This window comes from Xenopus laevis, chromosome 7L, assembly GCF_017654675.1.
Source record: "Xenopus laevis strain J_2021 chromosome 7L, Xenopus_laevis_v10.1, whole genome shotgun sequence".
NCBI lineage: Eukaryota > Metazoa > Chordata > Amphibia > Anura > Pipidae > Xenopus > Xenopus laevis.
The window spans coordinates 129,719,221-129,744,821 of NC_054383.1; the positions used below are offsets into that span (position 1 = coordinate 129,719,221).

Below are 25,601 nucleotides of genomic sequence, written 5' to 3' on the forward strand. Positions count from 1 at the left end.
CCATTCACTTTATACTAATTTATAGGTCCTAAATAGGACTCCAGATTTGCAGCAAGCGCACAAAGGCCCTGTCCTAGGGCGGCATAAATTAAGGGACGGCCCCCAGTAATTTCCTTGATTCTGGAGATGCTCCAGTAGAAATAAAGGCTACACATGTCTGCAATCCTCCAGGCAGGCACTAAGGGGCGATGGAGGATGCTGGCCTCCAGGCTCCCTCAAATTAAATTCAACCCTGTGGGCTCTTCTACTCTAATTTACGGGATTAATAAGTGATGGCCAATTTGTTCTTGGGTTACTATACATTGGACTGGTTTAATATTTATCCTGCTATGTCTTTTTGGGTTATTACACAGCCAATTCATTTATCTTGTCTCATCATTCATCTAGTGTACCATAAAGGACAAAAATATTTTATTTATTTTCTACATTTTTTTATATGGGGCATGAATTTTGGTTGTAACTTACTTTGAACTCTTTGAAATCATGAAGCGCTTCCCAAGGATCCTCTCTGGTCTAAAATGATTCCCCCCAGAAGCATGGTATGATGTGGCTAGCAAATCACAGCTTTACCTTCTCGCATCCTACAGTGTTGCCGGTACCAATTACTATGCATTTCCAAATTTGTTTGATTCTTTATTAGATATCTATAATCGTAGAAACATATAGAATATACATTTATAAATGAATACAGTTTATTTGAAATATGATTATGTTTATTTTCACTATGTTAGCTTCACCCTGCACTTATATATTAGTCCCAAGTCACAAGACAAATACATACAACAAACAAGCATGTTCAAACACTCATCCAACCCAGTCTGATACTAATAATCCACAGGGACAAAATGTATGAGGGTACAGAAGAATTGCAGATAAAAGAGAAGCTGAAGAAATAGTTGCGTAGGCGGTATGCAGCCATGAAAGGACAGAAATAACTGCTCTGTTTTCAGAAGGCCAAGGAGACCAACAAAGATCAGATTAGATCTGAGTGAAGGGTCCCTTAGAGTAAAACCACACAGGGCAGTTTCATCATCTTGAGGATCAAAGGGGCTGATCAAGAATAGTAAGTGCTTGGTATGTGACTCACAGGATCGATGTTGCAGGAGACTAAGGACTTCTGTGATCAATTCGCCCTATAAGTCATCCCATGGGTGATAAGATCAGCATTGTCCTTCAGCTACAAGGGTTTTGTAGGTTTTGTACCTCGTATAATGTTGGACTTACTTAGGAAGATCTGTTTGTTTGCCAAGGTCACAACAGACCCTGATGTTTAGGCCCCCAATTTAAGAAACTAAGGAACCACATCAATGGCCCAATGTGGTCTTCAGCTGATGGCATTTTCCGCTCAGTATGATCATTATCCATATGAATCCTAATCAAATTTCAGTTTAAAAGGTAATCATTTTGCCAAATTATAATATAGGTCCATGGATCTAAAAGGAACCCACAATCACCAGGAAGCCAGTACCAATAAAATAGTTGAGGTCCCATTACTTTATATTCTGTATTCTGACCTGGCCAGTGCACTGCTGCTCAGACACAGAAGAAGCTCAGTCTTGGCTTGGCTCTGACTTATCTCTGAGCTTTGGAGCTCAAGTCTTTAGAAACAAGGCCCAAGGTCCTATTAATGTTTCCTGACAGCGGGTTTCTGTATTAAGGTCCCACACCATTTTCCATTAGAACTAATGACTTTTTGTAAGTTTACCGCAGTCCAAACGTGAACCCAATAATAAAGAGAATGAAGTTATTGTAATTAGAAAAGTCTGATGAAAAGGAGATTGTTAGGAGCCCAGTATGGGTCCTTATCAGCCTGGTACCAAATGTGAATAGTTAATCAGCATCTCTGATCTAAGTCTTTCTAATTAACTGCCCTTTGCTTCTGAGCTAATTGTCAACTGCACCCACCTGTGCCACAAGACCTGCATTACTAATTAATCCACTGCAGTCCCAGCAGTCTGTGTTTGATCACTGTGGCTTGTTCTCCATGCCCAGCCTGTCCTGTTCCGGTAGACACAGAGATCCTATGATGCCTGCAACCTCACTCCTTGATCTTGGTTTTGCCTATATTGCTTTTCTCCTGACAGTTGACCCCTACTTTATACCTATCATCTGGGTTCTCCATGCCCATGCAAAAATTCCCTCTACAATTGCTTTCATTTTGCTTGAGTTTTCTAGTAATGTCCTGGCTGCTCTTTTGATTTCTCTCTCTCCTTTTCTACATCAACTCTCATGTTTATGTTTATACCTGTATCAGTTTTTTCTTCTGTGTGCTTCCATTTTCATTAGTCTCCTTTATTGACTGGTTTAGTGACTTAGACTTTAGTGACTAGCATTTATTGTTGATTGTCTGCAGCTCCCAAAAGTGTCTGTAGTCAAAGCCCGACCTGTGTAACAACCTGGTGGTGCATTTCTCTGTTGGGCCACAGGAAGGTATTGGACTCAAATATATGAGTAATCTAGTTAGGTAGTAATCAAGAGCCTATATAAACCTACTTGAAGCCACCACTGATCATTGTTAGCTCATTTTCTTAAATCTATTCTGTTGTTTCTTGGTCTCTTCATTCCCTGCCTAGTTTCTCGGCCTCTACCTGGTTCCTGGTCCCCGATTTTCTGTCTGGTTCCTGAACTCCTGCCTATTTCCTGAGACCCCTTCCTGGTTCCTGATCCCCTGTTTGGCCCCTTATCCTCTGCCTGGATCCTGATTCTCTGCCTAGTTCCTGATTCTCTGTCTGGTTCCTGATCCCCTGTCTGTTTTCTTTTTCTCTGTCTGGTTCCTTGTCCTCTACCTGGTCCCTGATCCTCTGCCTGGTTCCTGGTTATCTGCCTGGTTCCTGATTCTCTACCTGGTTCCTGATCCTCTGCATGGTTCCTGATTTTCTGCCTGGTTCCTGATTTTCTGCCTGATTCCCAATTTTATGCCTAGTTTATATTTTTTAACTGGTTCCCGGTTCTCTGCCTGGTTCATGATCCCCTGTCTGGATCCTGATCCCCTGTCTACTTTCTGTTTCTCTCTCTGGTTCCTGATTCTCTCTCTGGTTCCTGATTCTCTGCCTGGCTCCTGATTTTCTGCCTGGTTCCTGTATTCCTTTCCTGTTCCTGGGTCCTGCCCATTTGCTGTCTCCTGAGTTTTCTGCATCTTCTGGCCCATTTCCAGGACTCTGTTTGCTTGCCACCTTCCCATATCTTGGCCTCATATAGGACTTGCCCCTCTGTCTATGCAGTTTATTATGAACAGTTATTACACATTCCCTTAGAAGCAAACTGTCAATGGAACCAGCCACTGGTGTTACTCACCATGTGACCTCCATGTTTACAAGTAGCTGATCAGTCCTGGCATGCAAAGATGAAAGTATTCTGGGAGTTGTAGTTAATCATCACTGATGAATAAGACATGGGAAAGTTCAGTGTCAACATGAACAAGTTTTGCAGACTCTTTTGGGCATTTCAGTCTGCTCCCCCCCCCCACTACCCCTCATTTCTATTTTCCTTCTCACCTCCCACCTCCCTCATCAGCCTTTTAATGAAATCCCCACTTCCCAGCTTCATTTGCATCAGTCAGTACAAAAACAAACCCTGCACCTCGGAAAGTTCTGAGCTCGTGGGAACAGAACACACATTTTCTCAGTTTGACAGATGCTTGACGCGACCTTCCAAGGGTCATTAATCAAGGAACATGACGTTGTACAAGTGCAGAATGGCTGCATTTGATGGCATCTTTGTATTTATAAAGCAATCCTTATTCATTTCTCAACCTCTGCCAGATGAGTCTGCAGTGAATTGCTTTGTTGCCCGTCTGTACTGATGGGGTAATTAAAATCTGAAGAGAAACTAGGATGATGTCAAGGCATACTGAAGTACAATCAACAAAGAGTTAACTAAGGCTGATAAATCTTTGTGCATTAACATGAACAAAGCCAACAGAGAACAGGCCACAGAGGGTCTTACTATTGTTGCTAAACCTCATTTCTCAACATTATGGGGTCAACACAACTTATCTTGCCTATACTCTAACAGTTTATTTGCCAACATTAGCTGCTTCATTGGGAGATGTGCAGTCAGTTAATAGGAAGAACTATTAATGGATAATGTTTTTCATTCCAAGACAGAGATAAACAATTGTTGTCCATTAGCTTTCATTGTCCCGCACACATCTATATGTGATGTTTTCTGGTGGCCCCCATTTTCCTATATAAATGAAAGTTGATGAGCCCCTGGATACCTCTAATTCATATTGCTGTTGCATGAAGATAACCCCACAGGGTTGATGTAATAAACCTCATCAAATTTGTCCCAGGTCTAATGACCCAGAGCAACCAATCAGATGTTTGCTTTCAAACCTCCTGATTGGTTGGTGTTGGTTAAATAGATAAGTGTTGGTGAGACTTTTATTACACTTTCCTCCTAAATTTAAACACTTAAGGTGGCCATACACATGAAGGAGGCTGAAATATGAGCTACTCCTTGCCTAATATGGCCATTTTGAGCTGATCTTCTGGCCCTCAGGCCAATGATTATATCACATTGAGGTCAATGCAGGCTGTTGGGAGAGGTCCTCATCAATACATCAATGAGGTCCTCACCTCCAACAAGATTTTCAAACATGCTTGACAGATATCTGTCAGGGACAAAGTCAGGAAATAAATAAATAAATATATATATATATATATATATATATATATATATATATATATATATATATATATATATATGGCCAGTCTGGCCCTTGAGCGTAGGACTGGCCAGATATATAAATATATAAATATTCCTTCTTCTCTGATATAATAAACCATTACCTTACACTTGATCCAAGATATAATTAATCCTTATTGGATGCGAAACCAGCCTATTGGATCTGATTAATATTTACATGATTTTCTAGTAGACTTAAGGTTTGAGGATCCAAATTACAGAACGATCTGTTCTGCAGAAAAACCCAGGTCTGCTCAGCATAAGAAAACTGCTCCAGAAATACTAATGCAAATATCAGTTCCAATAATCCGAGCGAGAGGCTCAGTGGCTGATCCATTTGATAAGTGCATATCATAAAGACAAACACAGAATTAGATCAAGGTGAGATGAATCTTTTGTTAACGTCAAAACTGACATTTTTATGGAGACATAAACACTCTTTTATTGGCTTCTCATACAGGCAGAAAAGTCACTCCAGCTAAATAGGAAAAAGCTTCCATGTTTTAACAGTGAGGGCGTCTCAGTTTGTACTAGACATAAGTATCAAATAAATAAATACAATAATTTTAGTTATATTAAAGCAACAAAAACCCACAAAACAAAGAAATTACATATTTTTTTTCTTTATTTTTTTCTCTAGATATTAGCAGTTTTTTAAATTACAACAACAGTGCCACTTGCTGTTCATTTTGTTCACTGGTTTGTCTGGGCAGTTCTAAGCAAAGCAACAATACAAGTCTAAATTGAGCAGCAGGGGGCACTGTTGTTTAAAGTTCATGATATTAGGAGTTTGAAAACTGCAAATATCTTGAAATCTAGAAAAAAAAAACATAAAAATTGCGGGATTTAACGCCCTGAAAATTTTTGAATGTGAGGGTTTGCATTTATTCTAATACATCATGTTGATTATTCCCTTGATACCCGTCTTTGTTGTATATTAGACTTGCTAAATTTTTGTCTTGTCTAATGAAATACATATGATATTAATACTAATAAATGTATTTATTTGATTTCATTGCCATCTTTAGCTTTTAAAGGTGTTAAAGGTGGATAAGGTCCCCACCTGTTGGTATTTGGAATTGTCACAGTGCCCCTGTCGGACATATACTATTTTTTGTATAATAATATAAAGCCCTAAACATACCAATTTGCCAGTCCAGGTGATTGTATGGAATGTTGTGGTTCTGCCTGAGCATGTGTAATTAATGCTGAAGGCAGAAATACATTATAGTAAATTATTAGTACCCACAGATAAAGTACCAACCACAATTGCCCATTAACTGACTACTCCATCAGCAGAGACGGGGACCAGGTCAAGCATGTCCACTGACCTTCAGTTTTGCCAATATTCTACCACCCAGTTATTTTTAAAAGATGGCTGCCCTGTGGCACAGCACTGCAATGTCTAACGCTAGGCCTCAGTCAAGAGTATGGAGATATTCCAGTTTAAATCCCTTGAAGAATGCCAATGAACAGCTGCACAGTTCTTAAAAGACAGATGTCCCTGAAGACCAAACAAAGTTGTCCATATCTAGGCACCATTACTATTTCTTCCATCGCTCCAAAATTCCATATTGTGTGCTCTGCCTGCCACCATATGCATTGATCTTGTTTCTGAAATGCCGATTGTCTCTATGCTTCTCTTCCCTTGTTGCCATATGCCATCATGATTTTCAGCATGTTCCCCTTGGCACATGAAATCGCTCTGCTGCGTGCCCAAGCCTTCTGCAAATTTGGCTACCAGCGATCCAGCCTTTTTTAAAATCTGTTAGATTTGTCCTACTGCATTAGCTTGTCATATCATAAATTCCCAATTTATAAGGCAGAAACACATTGGTCGTTAGTATTGAAATTAGTGTGTGCTTTCCTTAACCAGATTTTTCTAAACTTCAAAATAAAAGGTCTACCAGTTCATGTTTTCAGTTCAAGTACCCAATAGTACAGGAATGGAGCTAGGGGTAGGCAAAAGAGACACTTGCCTTGGAGAAATTAGGGGGGGTGGGGCGCATTAGGACCTGGAATGATAGATGGGGAAGAAAAAAGAGAGAGCAGTAGATGGGAGTGAGTTGTGGCGCTACAAAAGGCTTCAAAACATACAGGGAGTTAGCTGCTTTGGCCACTAATACTATTTGCTATAGTTTCTCCCACTATATGACTGCCAGTGTCTGGATTCCATAGAGTGGCCCTAAGCAATAGAATGGGAAGGTATATCTGGTTTCCATAGAGTTGACCTAAGCAGTAAAATGGGAAGATCTATCTGGATCCCATAGAGTGGCCCTAAGCAGTAGAATGGGAGATCTATCTGGATCCCATAGAGTGGCCCTAAGCAATCGAATGGGAAAATCTGTCTGGATTCCATAGAGTGGACCTAAGCAGTAAAATGGGAGATCTATCTGGATCCCATAGAGTTGACCTACGCAGAAAAATGGCAAGATCTGTCTGGATCCCATAGAGTGCACCTAAGCAGCAGAATAGAAAGATGTATCTGGATCCCATAAAGTAGACCTAAGCAGCAGAATAGTAAGATGTATCTGGATTCCATAGAGTAGACCTAAACAGCAGAATAGTAAGATGTATCTGGATTCCATAGAGAGGGGGCCTAAGCAGTAGAATGGGAAGATCTATTGATCATCTAGATTGCCAGGCCTTGGGCACCAATGCTTCTAAGCCTGGATCTGCATAAGTCTTCTACCCTATATGACTGCCTGGATCCCATAAAGTCATCCTAAGCAGTGGAATGGAGGTACCAGCCTAATCAGCAGTCGGAGTGAGATGGTAACTTACTGTCATGGATTCTAGAGCAGGGAAACTGCTGTGACAGTATAACCTTGTTATAACCAAACAGAGAAAATAGTTGGGCCATGGGAATTGGAACCCAACACTGTAGAAAAAAAGGATATTATAAGTTACCGAGGAGATCCATGACCATATAAAAGCACAAGGCCGAAGGCTGAGTCATGTGACAGAAATGACTAAGCTCCGATTATAACCAATGACATCACTAAGCAGCGTTTATAAGGATATTCATGGCTCTTGTGTATTATAAGACTATACACAACTATCCTTACACACATTCATGAAAGATCCTTTCTCAATGCTGGAATAGAGGGCGCATAAGAAGCAAGGTGTTCCGAAAATTCTTCTTTAATAACATGACAGCCCGAGCGGGGGAAGAGTTAATGCAGTGTGTGTGTTCTTGTGATTTATGTGTCCATCTCCCAGTAATCATAACTACATTATGATCTCTCCACGGGCAGCTTTGCAGATCAATCTTGACATGTTGAGACTCTGATGCCTTATCAGGGGAGTTTTATTATAAAAGGAATGTCTCCCCGAGGAAAAAAAAGTCAGACTGAAGAAGGGGGGACTGCTCAGTTTTACTCGGGTCCTTATGTAACAACAACACTTTTGTGCACACACTGATGGCAGCAGAGGGATGTGGACAGGGAATTCTGTGCCATCCTTAATAATAACAGAGGGGACTCGGTTAAAAAAGAGGGGGAGGGCTGATGCATTATTAATTAATGCTGAAGGCAGGAATATATAATAGTAGGTAAAATATCAGTATCCGCAGATAGGCCTTGGGGAGATCTGAGCAATGATTGTGCTGTTTATCAGTCTTGTTCAGCTGAATGAATGGAAACGCCTACCCACAACTGTATACTTGTATAGGCTGCCCCATTTAAACCATACATTGGAATAATACAAAAGAACATATACAATACATGTAGCAGCTCTAGGAATTGTATTAAACACAGGAGTTCACTACCATCTAATTGGTTTCTGAACTTGCCCCAAATCAAACTCTACATGGATGGCAGCTAAAATAATGTATCCTTTAGCGTGGTAATTGGGGGCCCCCTGCTCCTGTCGAAAAGCCCCCTCCAGGCCCTCTGCCCCAGCCACAAACCCCTGCACCCCGACCGGTGCTGGAGAGGGAGGCCAGAGGCCTCAGGCAGGGAGCCGGGTACACCAGATTTTTTCCCAGTGTTCTACCAGCCCAGTCCAACCCTTGATTATGTGACTGTTCCATTACAGAGATGTATCATTTCTGCCATCAAATCAGAAGTTGTATCAATTTACAGTTCTATTGTAGGTTACCCACTGGTGGATTAGGTTAATATTATCCAGAAATCCTCCAGTCATGGTTCTGTATTACAGGCCAAGGCATTATATTATACCTCTTGGCTTCCTGCCTTGACTCCAGGTTGTAGGACACAGTTGGTCAATTCTTATATATACAAAATAAAAAAGCTGCTGTGGCCAAATAACTTTATGTCATCTTGAATGTCTTTCACTTCAAATCATGCCTTAAATATTGTGCAAAATGTGCTTAATGTATATTCATATCCAATGTACAATTAAGTACATAAAGGGCATGAAGCCTTCTGAGATAGACTCTAACAATTAGATTTGATTTTTACTTTTCCAAAGCATCGTGCAACTGCTTATAGATTGAAAAAGAGCATTATGCTGATTATTATGGTGGTTCAAAACTGTGGCCTCACATGAGGAAGAGCTTGTCCCATGTCAACCTGAATGTCAGCTCTTGTAGATATACCTGAAAAACCCAGCTTGAAGGTCAAGTAGGGTTTGATTTCTGGTGAAAACTTTCTGCTTTGGATAATTTTGGAACTATGGCTGGAAGTTATGCACAGATAATTCTCTATATCTGTAACCATGTTGTCAGCTAAGGGAGGGTTTGACTTGAGGTTGGACCTCTAGTGGGGGATTGAACTGAAAAGTCAACCATAGTTGTCTATGGTTGGAACCAAAACTTTCTCATTTTATCTAAATGCAGCAAGTAAGCCGTCCTTTAGGGACTGCCCAAGATGAAGCCAGATGAGTAAGTATCTCCTCATGTGTATACAGTATGTCTATTGCTGGCCATAGTCATCAAATGCAGGCATTTCTTGGCAGGACTAAACCCAAAACACGTTTCTTGTGACATGTGTGGTTCTCAAAGGGGCTCTACTGCCACAAATCTTACCATTCCCACTTTCTTAAACCTTTGAGCTCAGCCCTAAAGCCATGTGTGAGGTTAATGGACAATCAGTCTCAAAGATTGGTGTCCATTGTAGCCAGAAGGATGGTCGCTCTCAAAGTACATTGAGAAGAACACCAACTGCACCATTCTCAACTTAATTGATTGCTTTTCCATCCATATATATATATATATATGCAATGAAAAATGTCAGGCATCAGATTTGAACCATCCAACCATGATTCTAATTGGCTCATGCAGTAACACATGCTAAACAGTAATCCTTATCTTTGGAGAAACGTTTGGGAAGACAAAGGCAGGTGTATGGGTTTGTGTGGTTTTTGTGTTGTGTTTAGGCAGAATATGCATGGGGTAGTGCTGGATGATCGATGTTGAACTATAAGGATCCTGATTTTGTTTCATGTCACTCCTTACCTTTTCCTTCTTCTCCCCCCAGTTGTTTAATTGATGACAAAGTGACCCGAGTGGCCTGGTTGAATCGATCCAACATCCTTTATGCTGGAAAAGACAAGTGGTCCATAGACACGCGCGTGCAGCTGCTGACCAACACCAAGACCGAGTATAGCATTGTTATCACCCATGTAGATGTTGCTGATGAAGGTTTATATACGTGCTCCTTCCAGACTGAGGATAAACCTCACACCTCCCAAGTGTATCTTATTGTACAAGGTAAGGGCTCCTCTATATTTCATTTATCTCTGCTCTGATGTTATAGAATGGTCATTGGCCATTGAGCATTGACCCATATCATAATATATTCTAATCATTGACCATGAAGCCACGTGAACCAGTGTAGACACTGGGACTTATTTATCAACACTGGGCAAATTTGCCCCTGGGCAGTAACCCCTATCAACCAATCAGTGATATATTTTTTTTCAGCCAGCTGCTAGATAAACAATGTATATAAATAAGCCCCACTGGGGGTCATTTATCAACACTGGGCAAATTTGCCCCTGGGCAGTAACCCCTAGCAACAAATCAGTGATATCTTTTTTTTTTTCAACATTGTGATTATAATAAAGCCACACTGGGGGTCATTTATCAACACTGGGCAAATTTGCCCGTGGGCAGTAACCCATGGCAACCAATCAAATTGTTGCATTCATTGTTCTACCTGCAGCTGGCTAAAAAAAAAAGCCACTCGCTGATTGGTTCCTATAGGCTACTGCCCATGGTCAAATTTGCCCAGTGTTGATAAATGAGCCCCACTGTGTGATTTACATACATAGTAAGTTAGGTTGAAAAAAGATACATGTCCATCAAATTCAACCTTTTAACTTTTTTTTTAACCTGCCTAACTGCCAGTTGATCCAGCCTAACTGCCAGTGATATATATATATTTCCCATTTAATTGCACACTGTGCCAGTAAATTTTTTATTCTCTATGTAACTGTTTCCTGCAAAAATGTTTATATTTACAGTTCACCTTATAACACACTCAGGTTCTTTTATATAATTACAGTAATTGACCAGATTGACATCATTTAATGTTGGTTGAATCTTTGCAAACATTGAATCATTATGTAGAGGTATGGAGCCAGTTATCCAGAACTCCTGGAACATTGGGTTTTCCAGATAAGGGATATTTCTGTAATTTGGATCTCCATCCCTTAAATCTACTAAAAAAAATGAAATAAACCCAATAGGTTGGTTTTGCTTCCAATAAGGATTAATTATATCTTAGTTGGGATCAAGTACAAGCTACTGTTTTATTATTACACAGAAAAGGGAAATTTTTTTAAAAAATTTGGACTATTTGGATAACATTTGGAAATTTCTAGATAATGGGTTTCCGGATAACGGATCCCATACCCGTATATTCAACATGAATATAAAGACGATTCTTCAAAGAGCAAATTATTATTTTCTTCTTCACAGCAGATACCCACTAAACACTTATTTAGGATGTCAGCTGTGCTATTAGAACTTGCTCCGTGATCTCAACCCATAATAACGCCAAGGAGAAATGAATATATAGGTAAACACGGCTTGAAAGGAAAAGCCAACGGAGACAGAGTTCAGTGAACTGAGCTGTAGAAAACATGAGTACTTCCCAGGTATGGGATCCGTTATCCGGCAACCCGTTATCCAGAAAGTTCCAAATTACGGGAAAGTCATCTCCCATGGACTCAAATTAATCAAATAATTAGCATTTTAAAAAAGGATTTCCTTTTACTCTGTAATAATAAAACAGTAGCTTGTACTTGATCCCAACTAATATATAATGAATATTGGTGGCATAACAGTCCCATTGGGTTTATTCTATATTAAAATGATTTTTTTAGTAGACTTAAAGTATGGGCATCCAAATTATGGAAATCCATTATCCAGAAAACCCTAGGTCCTGAGCATTCTGGATAACAGGTCCCATACCTGTACTATATTTATGGGCCTCCCGCTTGGAAAGCCAATACCGTATATACTCGAGTATAAGCCGAGTTTTTCAGCCCCCAAAATATGCTGAAAAACTCTACCTCGGCTTATACTCGGGTCAAGCCTAAGAATAGTCGCCGGCGTCCAAGAATAGTCGCTGGCGTCCAAGAATAGTCTCCAAGAATATTCCCGGCGTCCAAGAATGGTCGCCGGCATCCAAAAACAAGACGCCGGCACCTCCAATGGGAGCAGAAACCCTCAATTTTTTGATTGAAACTTTCCAGAAGCTGCTGCATTTCTAACCCTCGGCTTATACTCGAGTCAATAAGCTTTCCCAGTTTTTGGAGGTAAAATTAGGTACCTCGGCTTATACTCGGGACGGCTTATACTCAAGTATATACGGGAATTGTTTTTGTGTTATTCTGCAGCATAGCTTGTGTTACTCTTGCTCCATAAAGTTGCTTGTCCTGTACCAGTGCTCTGCCTTCTGTTCTTTTACACCATAACCTACTGGGTAAAGCTTTAATATATATGTAATATGGCACAGGTTGAGATAAAGGGTTCACCATGTCACTGCGCATTGGATTGGGGGTGCACTGGTCTTGGGCAGAGACTGCTCTGATTTTCTGGGTTATACTGTACCCCATTTGTTTATATATTGTGGGGTGCACTGGTTGGGACAAGGCTTCTAGGTTTTACTGTATTATACTGTACCCCATTTGTTTATTTATAGTGGGGTACACTGGTTGGGACAGGGCTGCTAGGTTTTACTTTATTATACTATACAGCATTTGTTTATTTATAGTGGGGGACACTGGTTGGGACAGGGGTGCTAGGTTTTACTTTATTATACTGTACCCCATTAGTTTATTTATAGTGGGGTGCACTTGTTGGGACAGGGCTGCTAGGTTTTACTTTATTATACGGTACAGCATTAGTTTATTTATAGTGGGGTGCACTTGTTGGGACAGGGCTGCTAGGTTTTACTTTATTATACGGTACAGCATTAGTTTATTTATAGTGGGGTGCACTGGTTGGGACAGGTTTGCTAGGTTTTAATTTTTTTATACTGTACCCCATTAGTTTATATATAGTGGGTTGCACTGGATTGAGACAGGGGCTGCTCTACATTACTGGTTTATACTGTATCCCATCATCTTATATTTATTTATATATATTAGTTTCTATATACAGTATATTTGGGGTGCACTAGTTTGGGAAAAAGGCTGCTATATTATATCGTACCTCATTAAGTTATATATAGTGAGGTGCACTGAATTGGAACAGATGCTGCAGTGTTTTACTGTATTATACTGTACCTCATAGGGTTATATATAACAGGGTGCACTGGTCTGGGATACGACTGCTAGGTTTTGTTTTATTATAGTGTACCCCATAGTTGATATATTGTGGGGTGCACTGGATTAGGACAGAATTTTCTCAGTTTTATTATATTATACTGTATCCCTCCAGAATAGGGATGTAGCGAACGTCGGAAAAAAAGTTCGCGAACATATTCGCGAACTTGCGCAAAAATGCGAGCGGTTCGCGAACGGTTCGCGAACCCCATAGACTTCAATGGGAAGGCGAACTTTAACATCTAGAAAAGACATTTCTGGCCAGAAAAATGATTTTAAAGTTGTTTAAAGGGTGCAACGACCTGGACAGTGGCATGCCAGAGGGGGATCAAGGGCAAAAATGTATCTGAAAAATCTGCCTGTGTGTGCTTGGAAGAGATAGTGTAGGGGGAGAGCTGTTAGTGATTTCAGGGACAGATGATAGTAAGTTTGCTGGCTAGTAATCTGCTTGATACTGCTCTGTATTGGAGGGACAGAAGTCTGCAGGGATTTGAGGGACATTTTAGCTTAGGTAGCTTTGCTGGCTAGTAATCTACTGTTCTCTTTAAACAACTGCCATACGTTGACCTTGTAGGCATTGTTTGCCCAGTTTTTTTGGACGCAGCCACTGAAGCACAGTTGCCAGAAAAAATATGCCATATAAATGCTGAAAATAGTCATTTTTCGCCATACGTTGACCTTGTAGACATTGTTTGCCCAGTTTTTTTGGACGCAGCCACTGAAGCACAGTTGCCAGAAAAAATATGCCATATAAATGCTGAAAATAGTCATTTTTTGCCATATACGTTGAGTCAACGTATGGCAAAAAATGACTATTTTCAGCATTTATATGGCATATTTTTTCTGGCCTCTGTGCTTCAGTGGCTGCGGCCAAAAAAACTGGGCAAACAATGCCTACAAGGTCAACGTCGTTGGCGTGCAGTAACCCTCCGAGATCCACCCCTCATTCATTTTAATAAAGGTCAGGTAATCGACACTTTTGTGACCTAGGTTGAAGAAAACACTGTGCAAATAATGCCTACAAGGTCAACGTATACACTACTACAGCGGTGGATACGGATTACGTAAAATATATGAATGCTGCTTGAAAAAAGTCACTCCGGTGTTTTTTCTGGAGACGGTAATATTATGGATATTTAGACAGAATGTGAACAAGGTCACACAGCTAGATGGCGGGTTGAAGAAAACAGTGTGCAAATAATGCCTACAGGGCAAATAATGCCTAAAAGGTCAACTTATACACTACTACAGCGGTAGTAAAATAAAAAAAAGTAAAATAAAAAAAAATGAATATTAAAAAAAAAAAATTAAAGTTGGTGCTGCTGAACTACTAGGAGCAGCAGATTAGCACACCAGTCCCACTCCCCAACACTGCTAGACTAATAGCACTGGGCTCTTATAGTAGTAGTAGTAGTAGTAGTAGTAAAACAACAAAAAAATAAATAAAAGCAGTCCTTACAAGGACTACTGTTATTGCAGCAGTCAGCAGATGAGATCAGAAGCAGGACAGCTGCCCACTGCAGCTACATACAGAGCACTGCAGTAGAAGGTAGATTACTAGCCAGCAAAGCTACCTAAGCTTAAATGTCCCTCAAACCCCTGCAGACTTCTGTCCCTCCAATAACAGAGCAGTATCAAAACGATTACTAGCCAGCAAACTTTCAACTGTCCCTGAAATCACTAACAGGCAGCAGCTCTCTCCCTACACTATCTCTTCAGCACACACAGGCAGAGTGAAAAAACGCTGCAGGGCTTCGGTTTTTATAGGGAAGGGGAGTGGTCCAGGGGAGAGCTTCCTGATTGGCTGCCATGTACCTGCTGGTCTGGGGTGAGAGGGCAAAAAAAAGCGCCAACAATGGCGAACCCAAAATGGCGAACGTCGCGCGACGTTCGCGAACTTCCGGCGAGCGCGAACACCCGATGTTCGCGCGAACAAGTTCGCCGGCGAACAGTTCGCGACATCTCTACTCCAGAATAGTGTATATATAGTGGGATTGCACTGTACTGAGACACAGGCTGCTGTATTATACTGTCCCCCCATTAGTTTATATATTGTGGGGTACAATGGATTGGGGCAGAGACTGCTCTGCTCTATTGGTTTATAGTGTACCCCATTAGTTTATATATTGTGGGGTGCACTGGATTAGGACAGAAGTTTCTCAGCTCTATTATATTATACTGTATCCCTCCAGAGTATATACTGTATAGTGGGATTGCACTGTACTGGGACACAGGCTGCTGTATTATACTGTCCCCCCATAAGTTTATATATTGTGGGGTGCAATGGATTGGGGCAGAGACTGCTCTGCTCTATTGGTTTATACTGTACCCCATTCGTTTATATATTGTGGGGTGCACTGGATTAGGACAGAAGTTTCTCAGCTCTATTATATTATACTGTACCCCTCTATAGGATATATGGTGGGATTGCACTGTACTGGAACGCAGGCTATTTTATTATAATGCCCTTCCCTAGTTAACACATAGAGGAAAAGCACTGGATTGGGTATTATTTATTACTCCTTACCCCTTTTTTAGAGATATTGTGGAGGTACAATGCATTGGGTGGAAGATCCTTTAACTACTTAAGAACAGGGGTCAGTTTGCACCATTGTGTGTTAAAAAGAATATTGCCTGTTTTTCTTTGCATTTATACAGGACAGTACTCGGCACCACTTAGTTCTGCTACACAGCAGCGGGTTCAGCCTGCTTTAAATCTCCCCAGATCCTAATGTACAACAGAGCCCCACGGATATGGGCCCTTGAGCTACAGGAGCTGCTGCCTCTGTGGCACTTCTTGTTCTTCCAGTTTCCTTCTATTTGGCGGCACAACATGGAAAATACGGGCACCTTATAAATAAACCATAATTACAATAATAGCAATTCATGCTGATCTATTCAGCTGTAACCTGAAATCATATTAACACAATGAGTATGTTCAGTTCCACTCCAGCCCTGCAATTTATTCCGTCCATTTGTAGAACACCAGGGTGCAGGTCCCTTGGAGTTTGTGCTCCGGCTATAGGAAGGGCAGAAATTGGGTAAATGTCTGTTTAGTGGTTTAACTAGACACGGCAGTGTCTCCAGTCTCCAAATCTTAGAAAATATGATCTGTTTACCCCTTTTAAAATGCCACTTTTATTAATCTTTTCTACCAACATTATAGACTGCCCCTTATACATTAATTCTCACTGTTCTCCTGTCTCTATCTATGATGAGCCTCTATACAAGACTTAACAGCTGACAATCAGAACTATACAATGACGCTTCCAGGTGCACCCCATAAATACCAACACCAACTGGGAATTTAAGTTGACTTCACAAATCCCAGCATTGAGTAAAATGGCTTTGTTTTGTTCTTTTAAATGCCTAAAACAGGATGAAATGCATTTTCATGCAGAATGCACTGGTTTCTATGCTGCCTTGGAATCTAGTGAATTATCGGCCTTGGATTGGGTATTTATATTGCATTTATGTGAGTCAATCTATAGGGGGGTTTCTCTGGAGGCCCAGATCTTCACTGCTCAAGGGCTGAAGTGGCCCCTTAGGCTGATAACTATAACAAACAAGGGAAAGTTGTGCTCACCACTAATTTTTAAAACCATTAGGCGGGGGTGCAATGAGGCTGTGACCACAAAATACATATAGTCAACTACAAGAGTCCTCTGCACTCAACCCATTATCAATATATTTAAGACATTGGGACATTTTGTGCCTTAAGCTACTAAAAAATAACTTAACTTTTAAGCAAAACAAGGATTATTTGTCCATATATTGCAATATATTTAAGCTGAACAACTACGTCAAAGTCATCCCATGGCCAGTCCTACGCTCAATTTTCATCTGATTCATTAAGAATTCAATTGCTTCATTATACATTTTACAAAGGGACTAAGTTTTACCTGCAACTTACTTGCTGCTTTTACTATGCACAAAATGTCTCTGTCTGAAACATATTGATAATGGGTTGAGTGCAGAGGACTCTTGTATTTGCCTTAGGCTTATAGACAGGGTCAGACTGGGCTGGTGGAACACTGGGAAAAAACCCAATTGGCCTTGGCTCTCATGGGCCCCGCTGACCCAGATCCACTCACACCTGAGAACCCGTGCTGCCCCCTGACCTCCCCCCTGGCCGCAACAAGAATAGGGGGCACGGAGGGGGGGGAGTGCAACCAGAGTGGGGGTCCGGAGGGGGCAAGGGACTCGAGGCCAGAGTTGGGGCCCCTGTGGCAGAAGTCCCAGTGGGTCTTGGACCCTCCAGTCTGATGCTGCTGATAGAGGAACCTAAAACATAATGTAAAGCTTTTCTTATCATTTGTTGTGGAACGTTGCACTTTGTAGCAGAACAACAATTGAATTAATGCAGAGTGTGCCGTTGGCTTATGGCTGATTTGGAAGAGCCTATTAGATCACAGCAGGTAGAGGAACCAAAATCTGTCTATATTCACTCAGTCTGGGGAGCGAGTTTCACTTTGCTGAGCAGCAAATGACACGGAGCCGTCTCTTTGGAGATGATATCGGGCCTTTCGGTTTTTGTGCTGCAGTGACACGTGCAATGTGGAAGTGGCGCAGCCAATGGCGAGGCAGCCTGTAATGTGGCCAGGTTTATAATGGATGCCATTGTCTCTAGGTGGGTTCCCCATCTGGATTTGAGAGAGAGACGCTGTCAGTCAGTCGTGCCTCTCAGCCCCCACCTCCCCTCTTACAATCAGCGCCATTGTCAGGCCCATGAAAGCTGTTCTATTGTGGGCTGGGGGGGGTATAATTACAGCCTGACGGTGTTTTTTTGGAATGAGAAAGGCAAGTCTGTACGAAGGGCCCAATTCAGCATAAACTAACAAAGCCAGGGGATAATAACAAAAAGGAAAAATTGAATAAACACAGGGCAAACTTTCCAGGGACGTCAGCAGTTTGTTTCCTTCCGAAACGCACAGCCATACGTTATTCCATTCCAAGGGGAAGGAGCATTAATGATGGAGAAGGGAAACAGTCGAATAGATGTGGTGGCAGGGGCGTAACTACAGCAGAGGAATAAATATAAATTTCAATAAATATTGGTAAAACCTTCGAGACATTTCGAGGGCCTGAAAAACAATTTGCTGTGGGTCCCAGTTATATCTAGTTACTCCGCTGTAGGGTGGACTGTACAATGAGTAAATCAAAAAGTATGTCTTCACTCCCTTAGCGGTGCAGTTTTGCAGTAACCTGCTGGAGAGCTCCATCCTACTTTCGGTTTGCTATGGAGAAGGGAAGCCAAGTTGGGTGGTTGCTCCACTCTATCGAGCTATCGACCTCCTTGGCATCTGTAAAGTCAACTGCGATTTGTGGGGAAACCATTAATTCCAAATCGGGCACAGATCGTGGAAGGAAACTTTCGTTATCATCTCATACAGTTCCAGCCTCGTTGGGACAGTAGACCCATTTCTGAAGGTCCAACTTGAGATCTATATTCTACCGGCAGATGATTATTTCCAAATCCCATGGAAGCATTATAGGTTTGTTGGATAGAAGAGTTAGAATTCAAAGGGGAACCATCACGGGAAATGTAAATGTAATATAAGCTTCAGCACAGATAAGAAGTTTTCTAAATACAATCAATTAAAAATTCTACAGTGTTTCAGAGATAATCAAGTTTATCTTCACTATTCCTCTCTCAGCATCTGTTTCTCTTCATTCTGTCTTCATGCAGCAGTTGGGTGTCAGATATTCATTGACAGTTAGTTCCAATATATCTTATAGGGGGCTCCTTTTGCCTAGAAGTTGTATTAGAGCTCATTCTATTAAAATCACCAGACATCACGTCTCTCTACATGCAGGATTTGTGCCAAAGGCAGTTATTTTGTTAGATTTTGTTTGTACTGGAATCAGTTATTTGTGTGAGCTCTAATACATCTGCTAGGAAATGAAACCCCCTTATAAGATATATTGTGGGACATTCACTAAGATTCGTTGTTGCGCCAGCGTCCGCTTCGCCGCACTTCGCCAGGTGTATTTTTGCCAGCGCTACGCAAATTCACTAAAATCCGAAGTTGTGCTCAGGGGAAGCGTAAGGTTGCAAAGTTGCGCAAGCGTTAATTCGCAAAGCAAAGTTAATTTGCATACGGTGCCAAATTGAAGTTACAATGGAGGAATATGTAGCAGCACTACACAAGCCTGGGAAACCTTCAAAACAACAAATAAAATTTTTATTTTGCCCTACACATGTGCCCACTGTATAGTTAAGGTGCCATGAGTTAGGAAATGTAGGGGGGAAGGAGGGGAGCCCCAAAAAAAAAATTTGATCTTTTTCAGCCTATCACCCATAAAAAATTAAAAAAACTCCAGCGTTTTTGGTACTTAAAATTTTTAACTTTTTTTGAAGCAATCCCTATCTACTCTATTGCACTTCGCCTGGTCTGAGGTGGAGAAGGAAGTCTGGCGTAAAAGGTAGCGTTCAGAATAATTTGCGCGTCAGTGAATTTGCGTAGTTACGTCCGTTGTGCAAATTTGCCAGGCGTACCGGTGCGAAGTAACACTAGCGAATTTACGCCAGCGTCCGTTAGTGAATCGGTGAATTAACGAAAATGCGCTACGCTGCATTCACGCTAGCATTAGGCGATTCGTCGTTTAGTGAATTTGCCCCCATTGGATCTAAGGGGGTTATTTACTAAACTCTGAATGCAAAAATCACCAAAAAATTGGTGTTTTTTTTTATAAAATTGGACTTTTAAAAAAAACGAATTTATTAAACCCCAAGGATGGAAAAGTCCGAATCTGGAAATCCGGCATCTCAGACCTGTCGAGATTGCATATAAGTCAATAGGAGAAGTCCCGATGATTTTTTGATGTGCAATACTCCAAATTTTCGGGCAAGAAGCATAAGAAATCTGAGTTTTCGGGTGAAAAATCCAAAATTCACAAAGGTTTTTTGATGCTCATTGGGTTTTTGGCAATACTCCGAAGTTTTCTGCAAAATTTGCAGTTTTCAGATGAAAAGTCCAAAAAAATTTTGAAAATCGGATGAAAAGTCCGGAAAAATATTGAAAATCAGATGAAAAATCAAAAATAAATTGTGAAAATCACGATTTTTTTAGATTGTTTTACCGCGAACAAAATTTTTGGGAAAGTGTATTAATAAATAAGTCCAAAAAACCCATGCAGATTTGGTCTGAGTTTTTTTTCAGAAAATATTCAGATAAATTCAGACTTTATATATATATATATATATATATAGACTGAATATCTGACACCCAACTGCTGCATGAAGAGAGAATGAAGAGAAACAGATACTGAGAGAGGAATAGTGAAGAGAAACTTGATTATTTCAGAAACAATGCAGAATTTTTAATTGATTGTATTTAGAAAGTTTCTGATTTCAGTATGAGGAAGCTTATATTAAATGTTCAGCATCTAGAGATATATGTTTTCAGCCCAGTCCGACCCTGTCAGTCTTAGCATTGGGGCAGTGTCCTCAAGTGTGTAATTGAGAAACATTAACCTTTAGGGATACATGTTTTGTGGATATTGGATCTTTTTGTTACGCAGATGCTTTCCCATGTAGGTGCAGTGGCGTACTAAGAAGACAGAATTTGCCATGTATTTTACCCACAATGCACTGGACCCCAGGAATAGTGTAAGCGCATGGGCTGTTTGCCTGCTCTGTAGAAGACTGTGCGCTATATTTCTGCCTGTGCATTAAGCCGTGACTATAAATACATATAGTATATGGAGATTTGTTGTGACTGCTTTTAACAAAACATGGAACCCCCATAGGAAAATGCTGCCGGATTGTTAGGATTCCAGAACGGATATTCAACAATAAACGTAATTTACAGAACCCACCTCACTATTAGCCGCCGCTGCTTTCCTTGCTGCTGTAGTGGCATCAGAGTTTATTGCAGGAACATACACAGTTATAGGAGACAGATTGAAACGCAGCATGAGGGTATTACTGAAAGCCTACAGAGTAATTTATTATGCAGAGAACGAGCAGAATATCTTATGTGGGCTGGGGGCAGCACCCTTAATCAACTGCAAAGAGTGCAGCAATGACATGTTAACACATTATTCCACCATAAGAGATTGGAGGGGCAGTGCTTGATGCCAGTTGCCTTTCACACACAGGGGGCCCAGTCTGAAGGTCAGTTAGGAGGAGATTTGGGGTGAGTGTTTATTTGTACCCTGGGTACCCCTGGAACTATAGCAGGGTGACACCCCAATGTTTCTATATATCTATAACCTTGTTATGAGCTAAGGGGGCCCAGTCTGAAGGCCAGTTAGGGGGAGATTTGGGGTGAGTGCTTATTTGTACCCTGGGTACCCCTGGAACTATAGCAGGGTGTTACCCCAATGTTTCTATATATCTGTAACCTTGTTATGAGCTAAGGGGGCCCAGTCTGAAGGCCAGTTAGGGGGAGATTTGGGGTGAGTGTTAATTTGTGCCCTGGGTACCCCTGGAACTATAGCTGGGTGACTGTTACCCCAATGTTTCTATATATCTGTAACCTTGTTATGAGCTAAAGGGGCCCAGATTGAAGGACAGTTAGGGGGAGATTTGGGGTGAGTGCTTATTTGTGCCCTGGGTACCCCTGGAACTATAGCAGGGTGTTACCCCAATGTTTCTATATATCTGTAACCTTGTTATGAGCTAAGGGGGCCCAGTCTGAAGGCCAGTTAGGGGGAGATTTGGGGTGAGTGTTAATTTGTGCCCTGGGTACCCCTGGAACTATAGCTGGGTGACTGTTACCCCAATGTTTCTATATATCTGTAACCTTGTTATGAGCTAAAGGGGCCCAGATTGAAGGACAGTTAGGGGGAGATTTGGGGTGAGTGCTTATTTGTGCCCTGGGTACCCCTGGAACTATAGCAGGGTGTTACCCCAATGTTTCTATATATCTGTAACCTTGTTATGAGCTAAGGGGGATCAGTCTGAAGGTCAGTTAGGGGGAGATTTGGGGTGAGTGCTTATTTGTGCCCTGGGTACCCCTGGAACTATAGCAAGGTGACTGTTACCCCAATGTTTCTATTTATCTGTAACCTTGTTATGAGCCAAAGGGGCCCAGATTGAAGGTCAGTTAGGGGGAGATTTGGGGTGAGTGCTTATTTGTAACCTTGTTAAGCTGATTGGGGTAAAGTATGGGGTGAGCGCTTATTTGATGAGCTAACATACTCTTCCATTAGATATGACACCAAATTAATGATGATTTGTTTTGTGAAGCCATGCAAATAAAAGTACTTTTGTGCTTCTTTGTAGTTGCTAACTATGAGATCCTAAATACAGCAAAAACTTTTAGGTGTCTTCTACTGTAAAGAAGGATATATTGTTGCCAGGGGCGCTATGTGGATGAGCCCCTCAGGCAAGGATGGGCATTTGGTGAAGGCCTTCAGCATCTTAAGGGTTCTTCTAGAGTGGAGTATTATGGTACAAAGGACATAATAATTCTTATATAGTATCTGTATATAAATCAGGGATCACCAACCTGCATTATCAGAGGCCCCATCTTCTTTATCTACTTCCCTGACCCCAGACTCAGTACCTGCCCTGCCCTAAAGCAAGACAAGGAAAGCAATTCCCGAGAGAGGGAGAGATGGGCTATATAGCAACCACAGGCCCAAAGTTTAAGTGCTGAGGGAATAACACTGAAAGCCAGAGATCTCATTACTGGAGCAATTATGAATCCTGTGAGGATAGTAACTGTGCTCATAATACAGAGCTGAAAAGCCGCTTACCACTAAGAGGGGTCACCGCAGTGATATAAGCACCGCATCCAGAAGCAGCAGCCGCGCATTCACTGCTATTATGTTTAACCCCTCTGGATACACTGAGCATAGTCTGCCCATTCGGGGTCTCTGGTGCCATTTTTTCCCCATATTGATCTCTAGGGTATTTAACTGTTTAATATAAACATAATCTCGAGGTGGGAAGTAACTAACAATGGAGTGAGAAAGTCAGAAAGTAATAATCATTGTCGTTTCTTTCTAAGGTGTTGCCAAGAGGTGCCGCAGATTCTCCTTGCATGACGTGGGCTCTTGCTTCTTCACTTGTACCCGCAAAGTCCCAAAAAACCTGTGTGGTCCTTCTACCAAAAATAAATGAAGTAGGGCCAAAGCCTTCAGTTTAAAGTATAAGTAAACCTTTAAAATAAGTGAATGTAAAATTGACGAGGGTGCTATTCTAAGCACTTTTCTCATTTATTTTGTTTTTATTCCAAGACATGTTCTGTTAATATGAATGAATTTTGTTACAACAGCGCCACCTGCTGGTCAGTTTCTGACCATTCTGACCACCAAGTAGTCAAGGAAGTTGTCAGGAGAAAGAAAGCGGCTGCTTCTGCTTAGGAAAGATTTGAGAAAGGTCTCAAATTTATCCAGTTTCGAATTTTCGATGCCAGCGACAATTTGACACACATTAAAATCAATAGGTGTCCATTTAATTGTCGCCAGCTTCAGAAAAAAAAACTTTGACGCTGGCAAATTTTCATGTCAAATTCGCAAATTTATTCGCCGGTGGTGAAACTCTGCAAAATCACTGCGATTTTGCGCCTGGCGAATAAATTTGCCCATCACTAGTATAGTGTAATAAGAGGGCCTTGTGCAGGTTAGATACCACAGCTGGGGTAGGAACATTATGGCGGGTGCATATTTAATAAGTGGATGATGGTGGTACCATTGTGCTGAAGCTAAACCAGCTGTGTCCCCTTTTTAAAAAGGAACCTTCCAGTTACGAAGGGGAAAACAACTTCATTGCCAGATCTCCAGAGCGCAGTCTTGTTCTTGGTACATTCCCATAACAGCTAGGAGATATGTATAAATGATTTCTACCCAACAAAACTCTGGGTAGTCTATAGTAACCCTTGAATATCTTCTGCAACCAGCACTTCATTGCTGTCACCCATTGTAACCACTTGGATTTAATTTTTTTTACTTCTCTTGCACAGTTGTTTGGACATCAAGACTTCATTGGCTTAACAGCACCCATACTTGTGCCTTCTAAGTGACCTTATCCAATGAGCTTTATCTTCTTTGTGCTCTCTTCAGAGAACTTCACACTTCCCCTATATATCACCAATCTTTAATCCTTTAATCCTTTAATTCTGGCTATGCCCCACCTATTTACACAGACCCGCCCCATTGCACCAAACTCTGCCCACATTCTGGTAAGCCGCACCCCTTTTTCTGACGATTGAAAAGGAAGCCTGGGACAGCTGAGAGAAATCCCTGCTTTCAACACAATCTGATTGGCACATGATTTTTTTTTTTTATTCCACATTAATTCTTCTTTATTTTACTGAACTTAATTGTGTCAATTTTTATGTATACTGTTAATTTTCCTATTAAACCTTTTAAAGTTTAATAGCCTTTTAGTGCTGGATAATTGGGAGTTCATGCGAGTAATGTTATTGCTAATTATCCCAGATTATTGTATAATATTAGCACGCCGTGTTTCCTCTGTTCTGGAAAGTGGGAGACCCCTGGGGTGTAATGTCTCCTTTCTTGGGGGGGGGCATTTACCAACAAGATGATGCTGTGCCAAGAGATGAATGGGATTGTGTTCTGGGCACTATGCCCCTTCCTGCCTGTGCCCCACTACATGGTGTCAGATAATCTGAAAAGTTTACAGGGCCTTAGTGTGCTCTCATTATTGTTGTTCTTTATTTATACAGTAGACACATTACCATATGCTGTAATTAATAAAGAATGTTCAATTATTTCCATTCGTCCATGTCCCAATAGAACTTACAACCCAAGTTCCCTACCAGAAACACACACACAAACATATACAGGGTCAAACAATGGTGTCCAGGGTCCACCAGGGCTTCCACCTGGGGGCCCCACCCCAGTCGTGCACAGCTCCTCCATATACTTTCTCCTTGCAGTCATGATTGGGGCAGGGGGATGTCCTGTATCCTACACTGCAAGATCCATGAAGCCTGGGGCCCACCTACGGTTTCCACCTAGCCGGTAAAACACTTGCCAAGGCCAGGGCTGGTATAACAAATTCACCGGCAATGTAGTTAGAGGTAAATTTGTACCCTTAACAAAAGCCCTTGGCCCTCCGCTCAGAATGTACCTATTCTTCGCCTTTTAGCCTTCGCACAAAGTGGCTCCACCCCTGTTTATGTCACAGCAGCCCCTTTTACATCACGATCTGCCACTTTTATTCCCATCCCCGGTAGAAATTTTCTGAAAAGTTA

General features: G+C 41.3%; 1 protein-coding gene across 2 annotated transcripts in view; it reads left to right on the forward strand.

Moving 5' to 3' along the window:
• LOC108696824 (igLON family member 5) overlaps positions 1 to 25,601 on the forward strand; it is a 244,087-nt gene that overhangs the window by 191,588 nt on the left and 26,898 nt on the right. For both annotated transcript variants that reach the window (XM_041569720.1, XM_018226482.2), the window contains exon 3: positions 10,131 to 10,363. In XM_041569720.1, the coding sequence (XP_041425654.1) occupies positions 10,131 to 10,363 (233 nt within the window). The remainder of the gene's footprint in view (positions 1 to 10,130; positions 10,364 to 25,601) is intronic.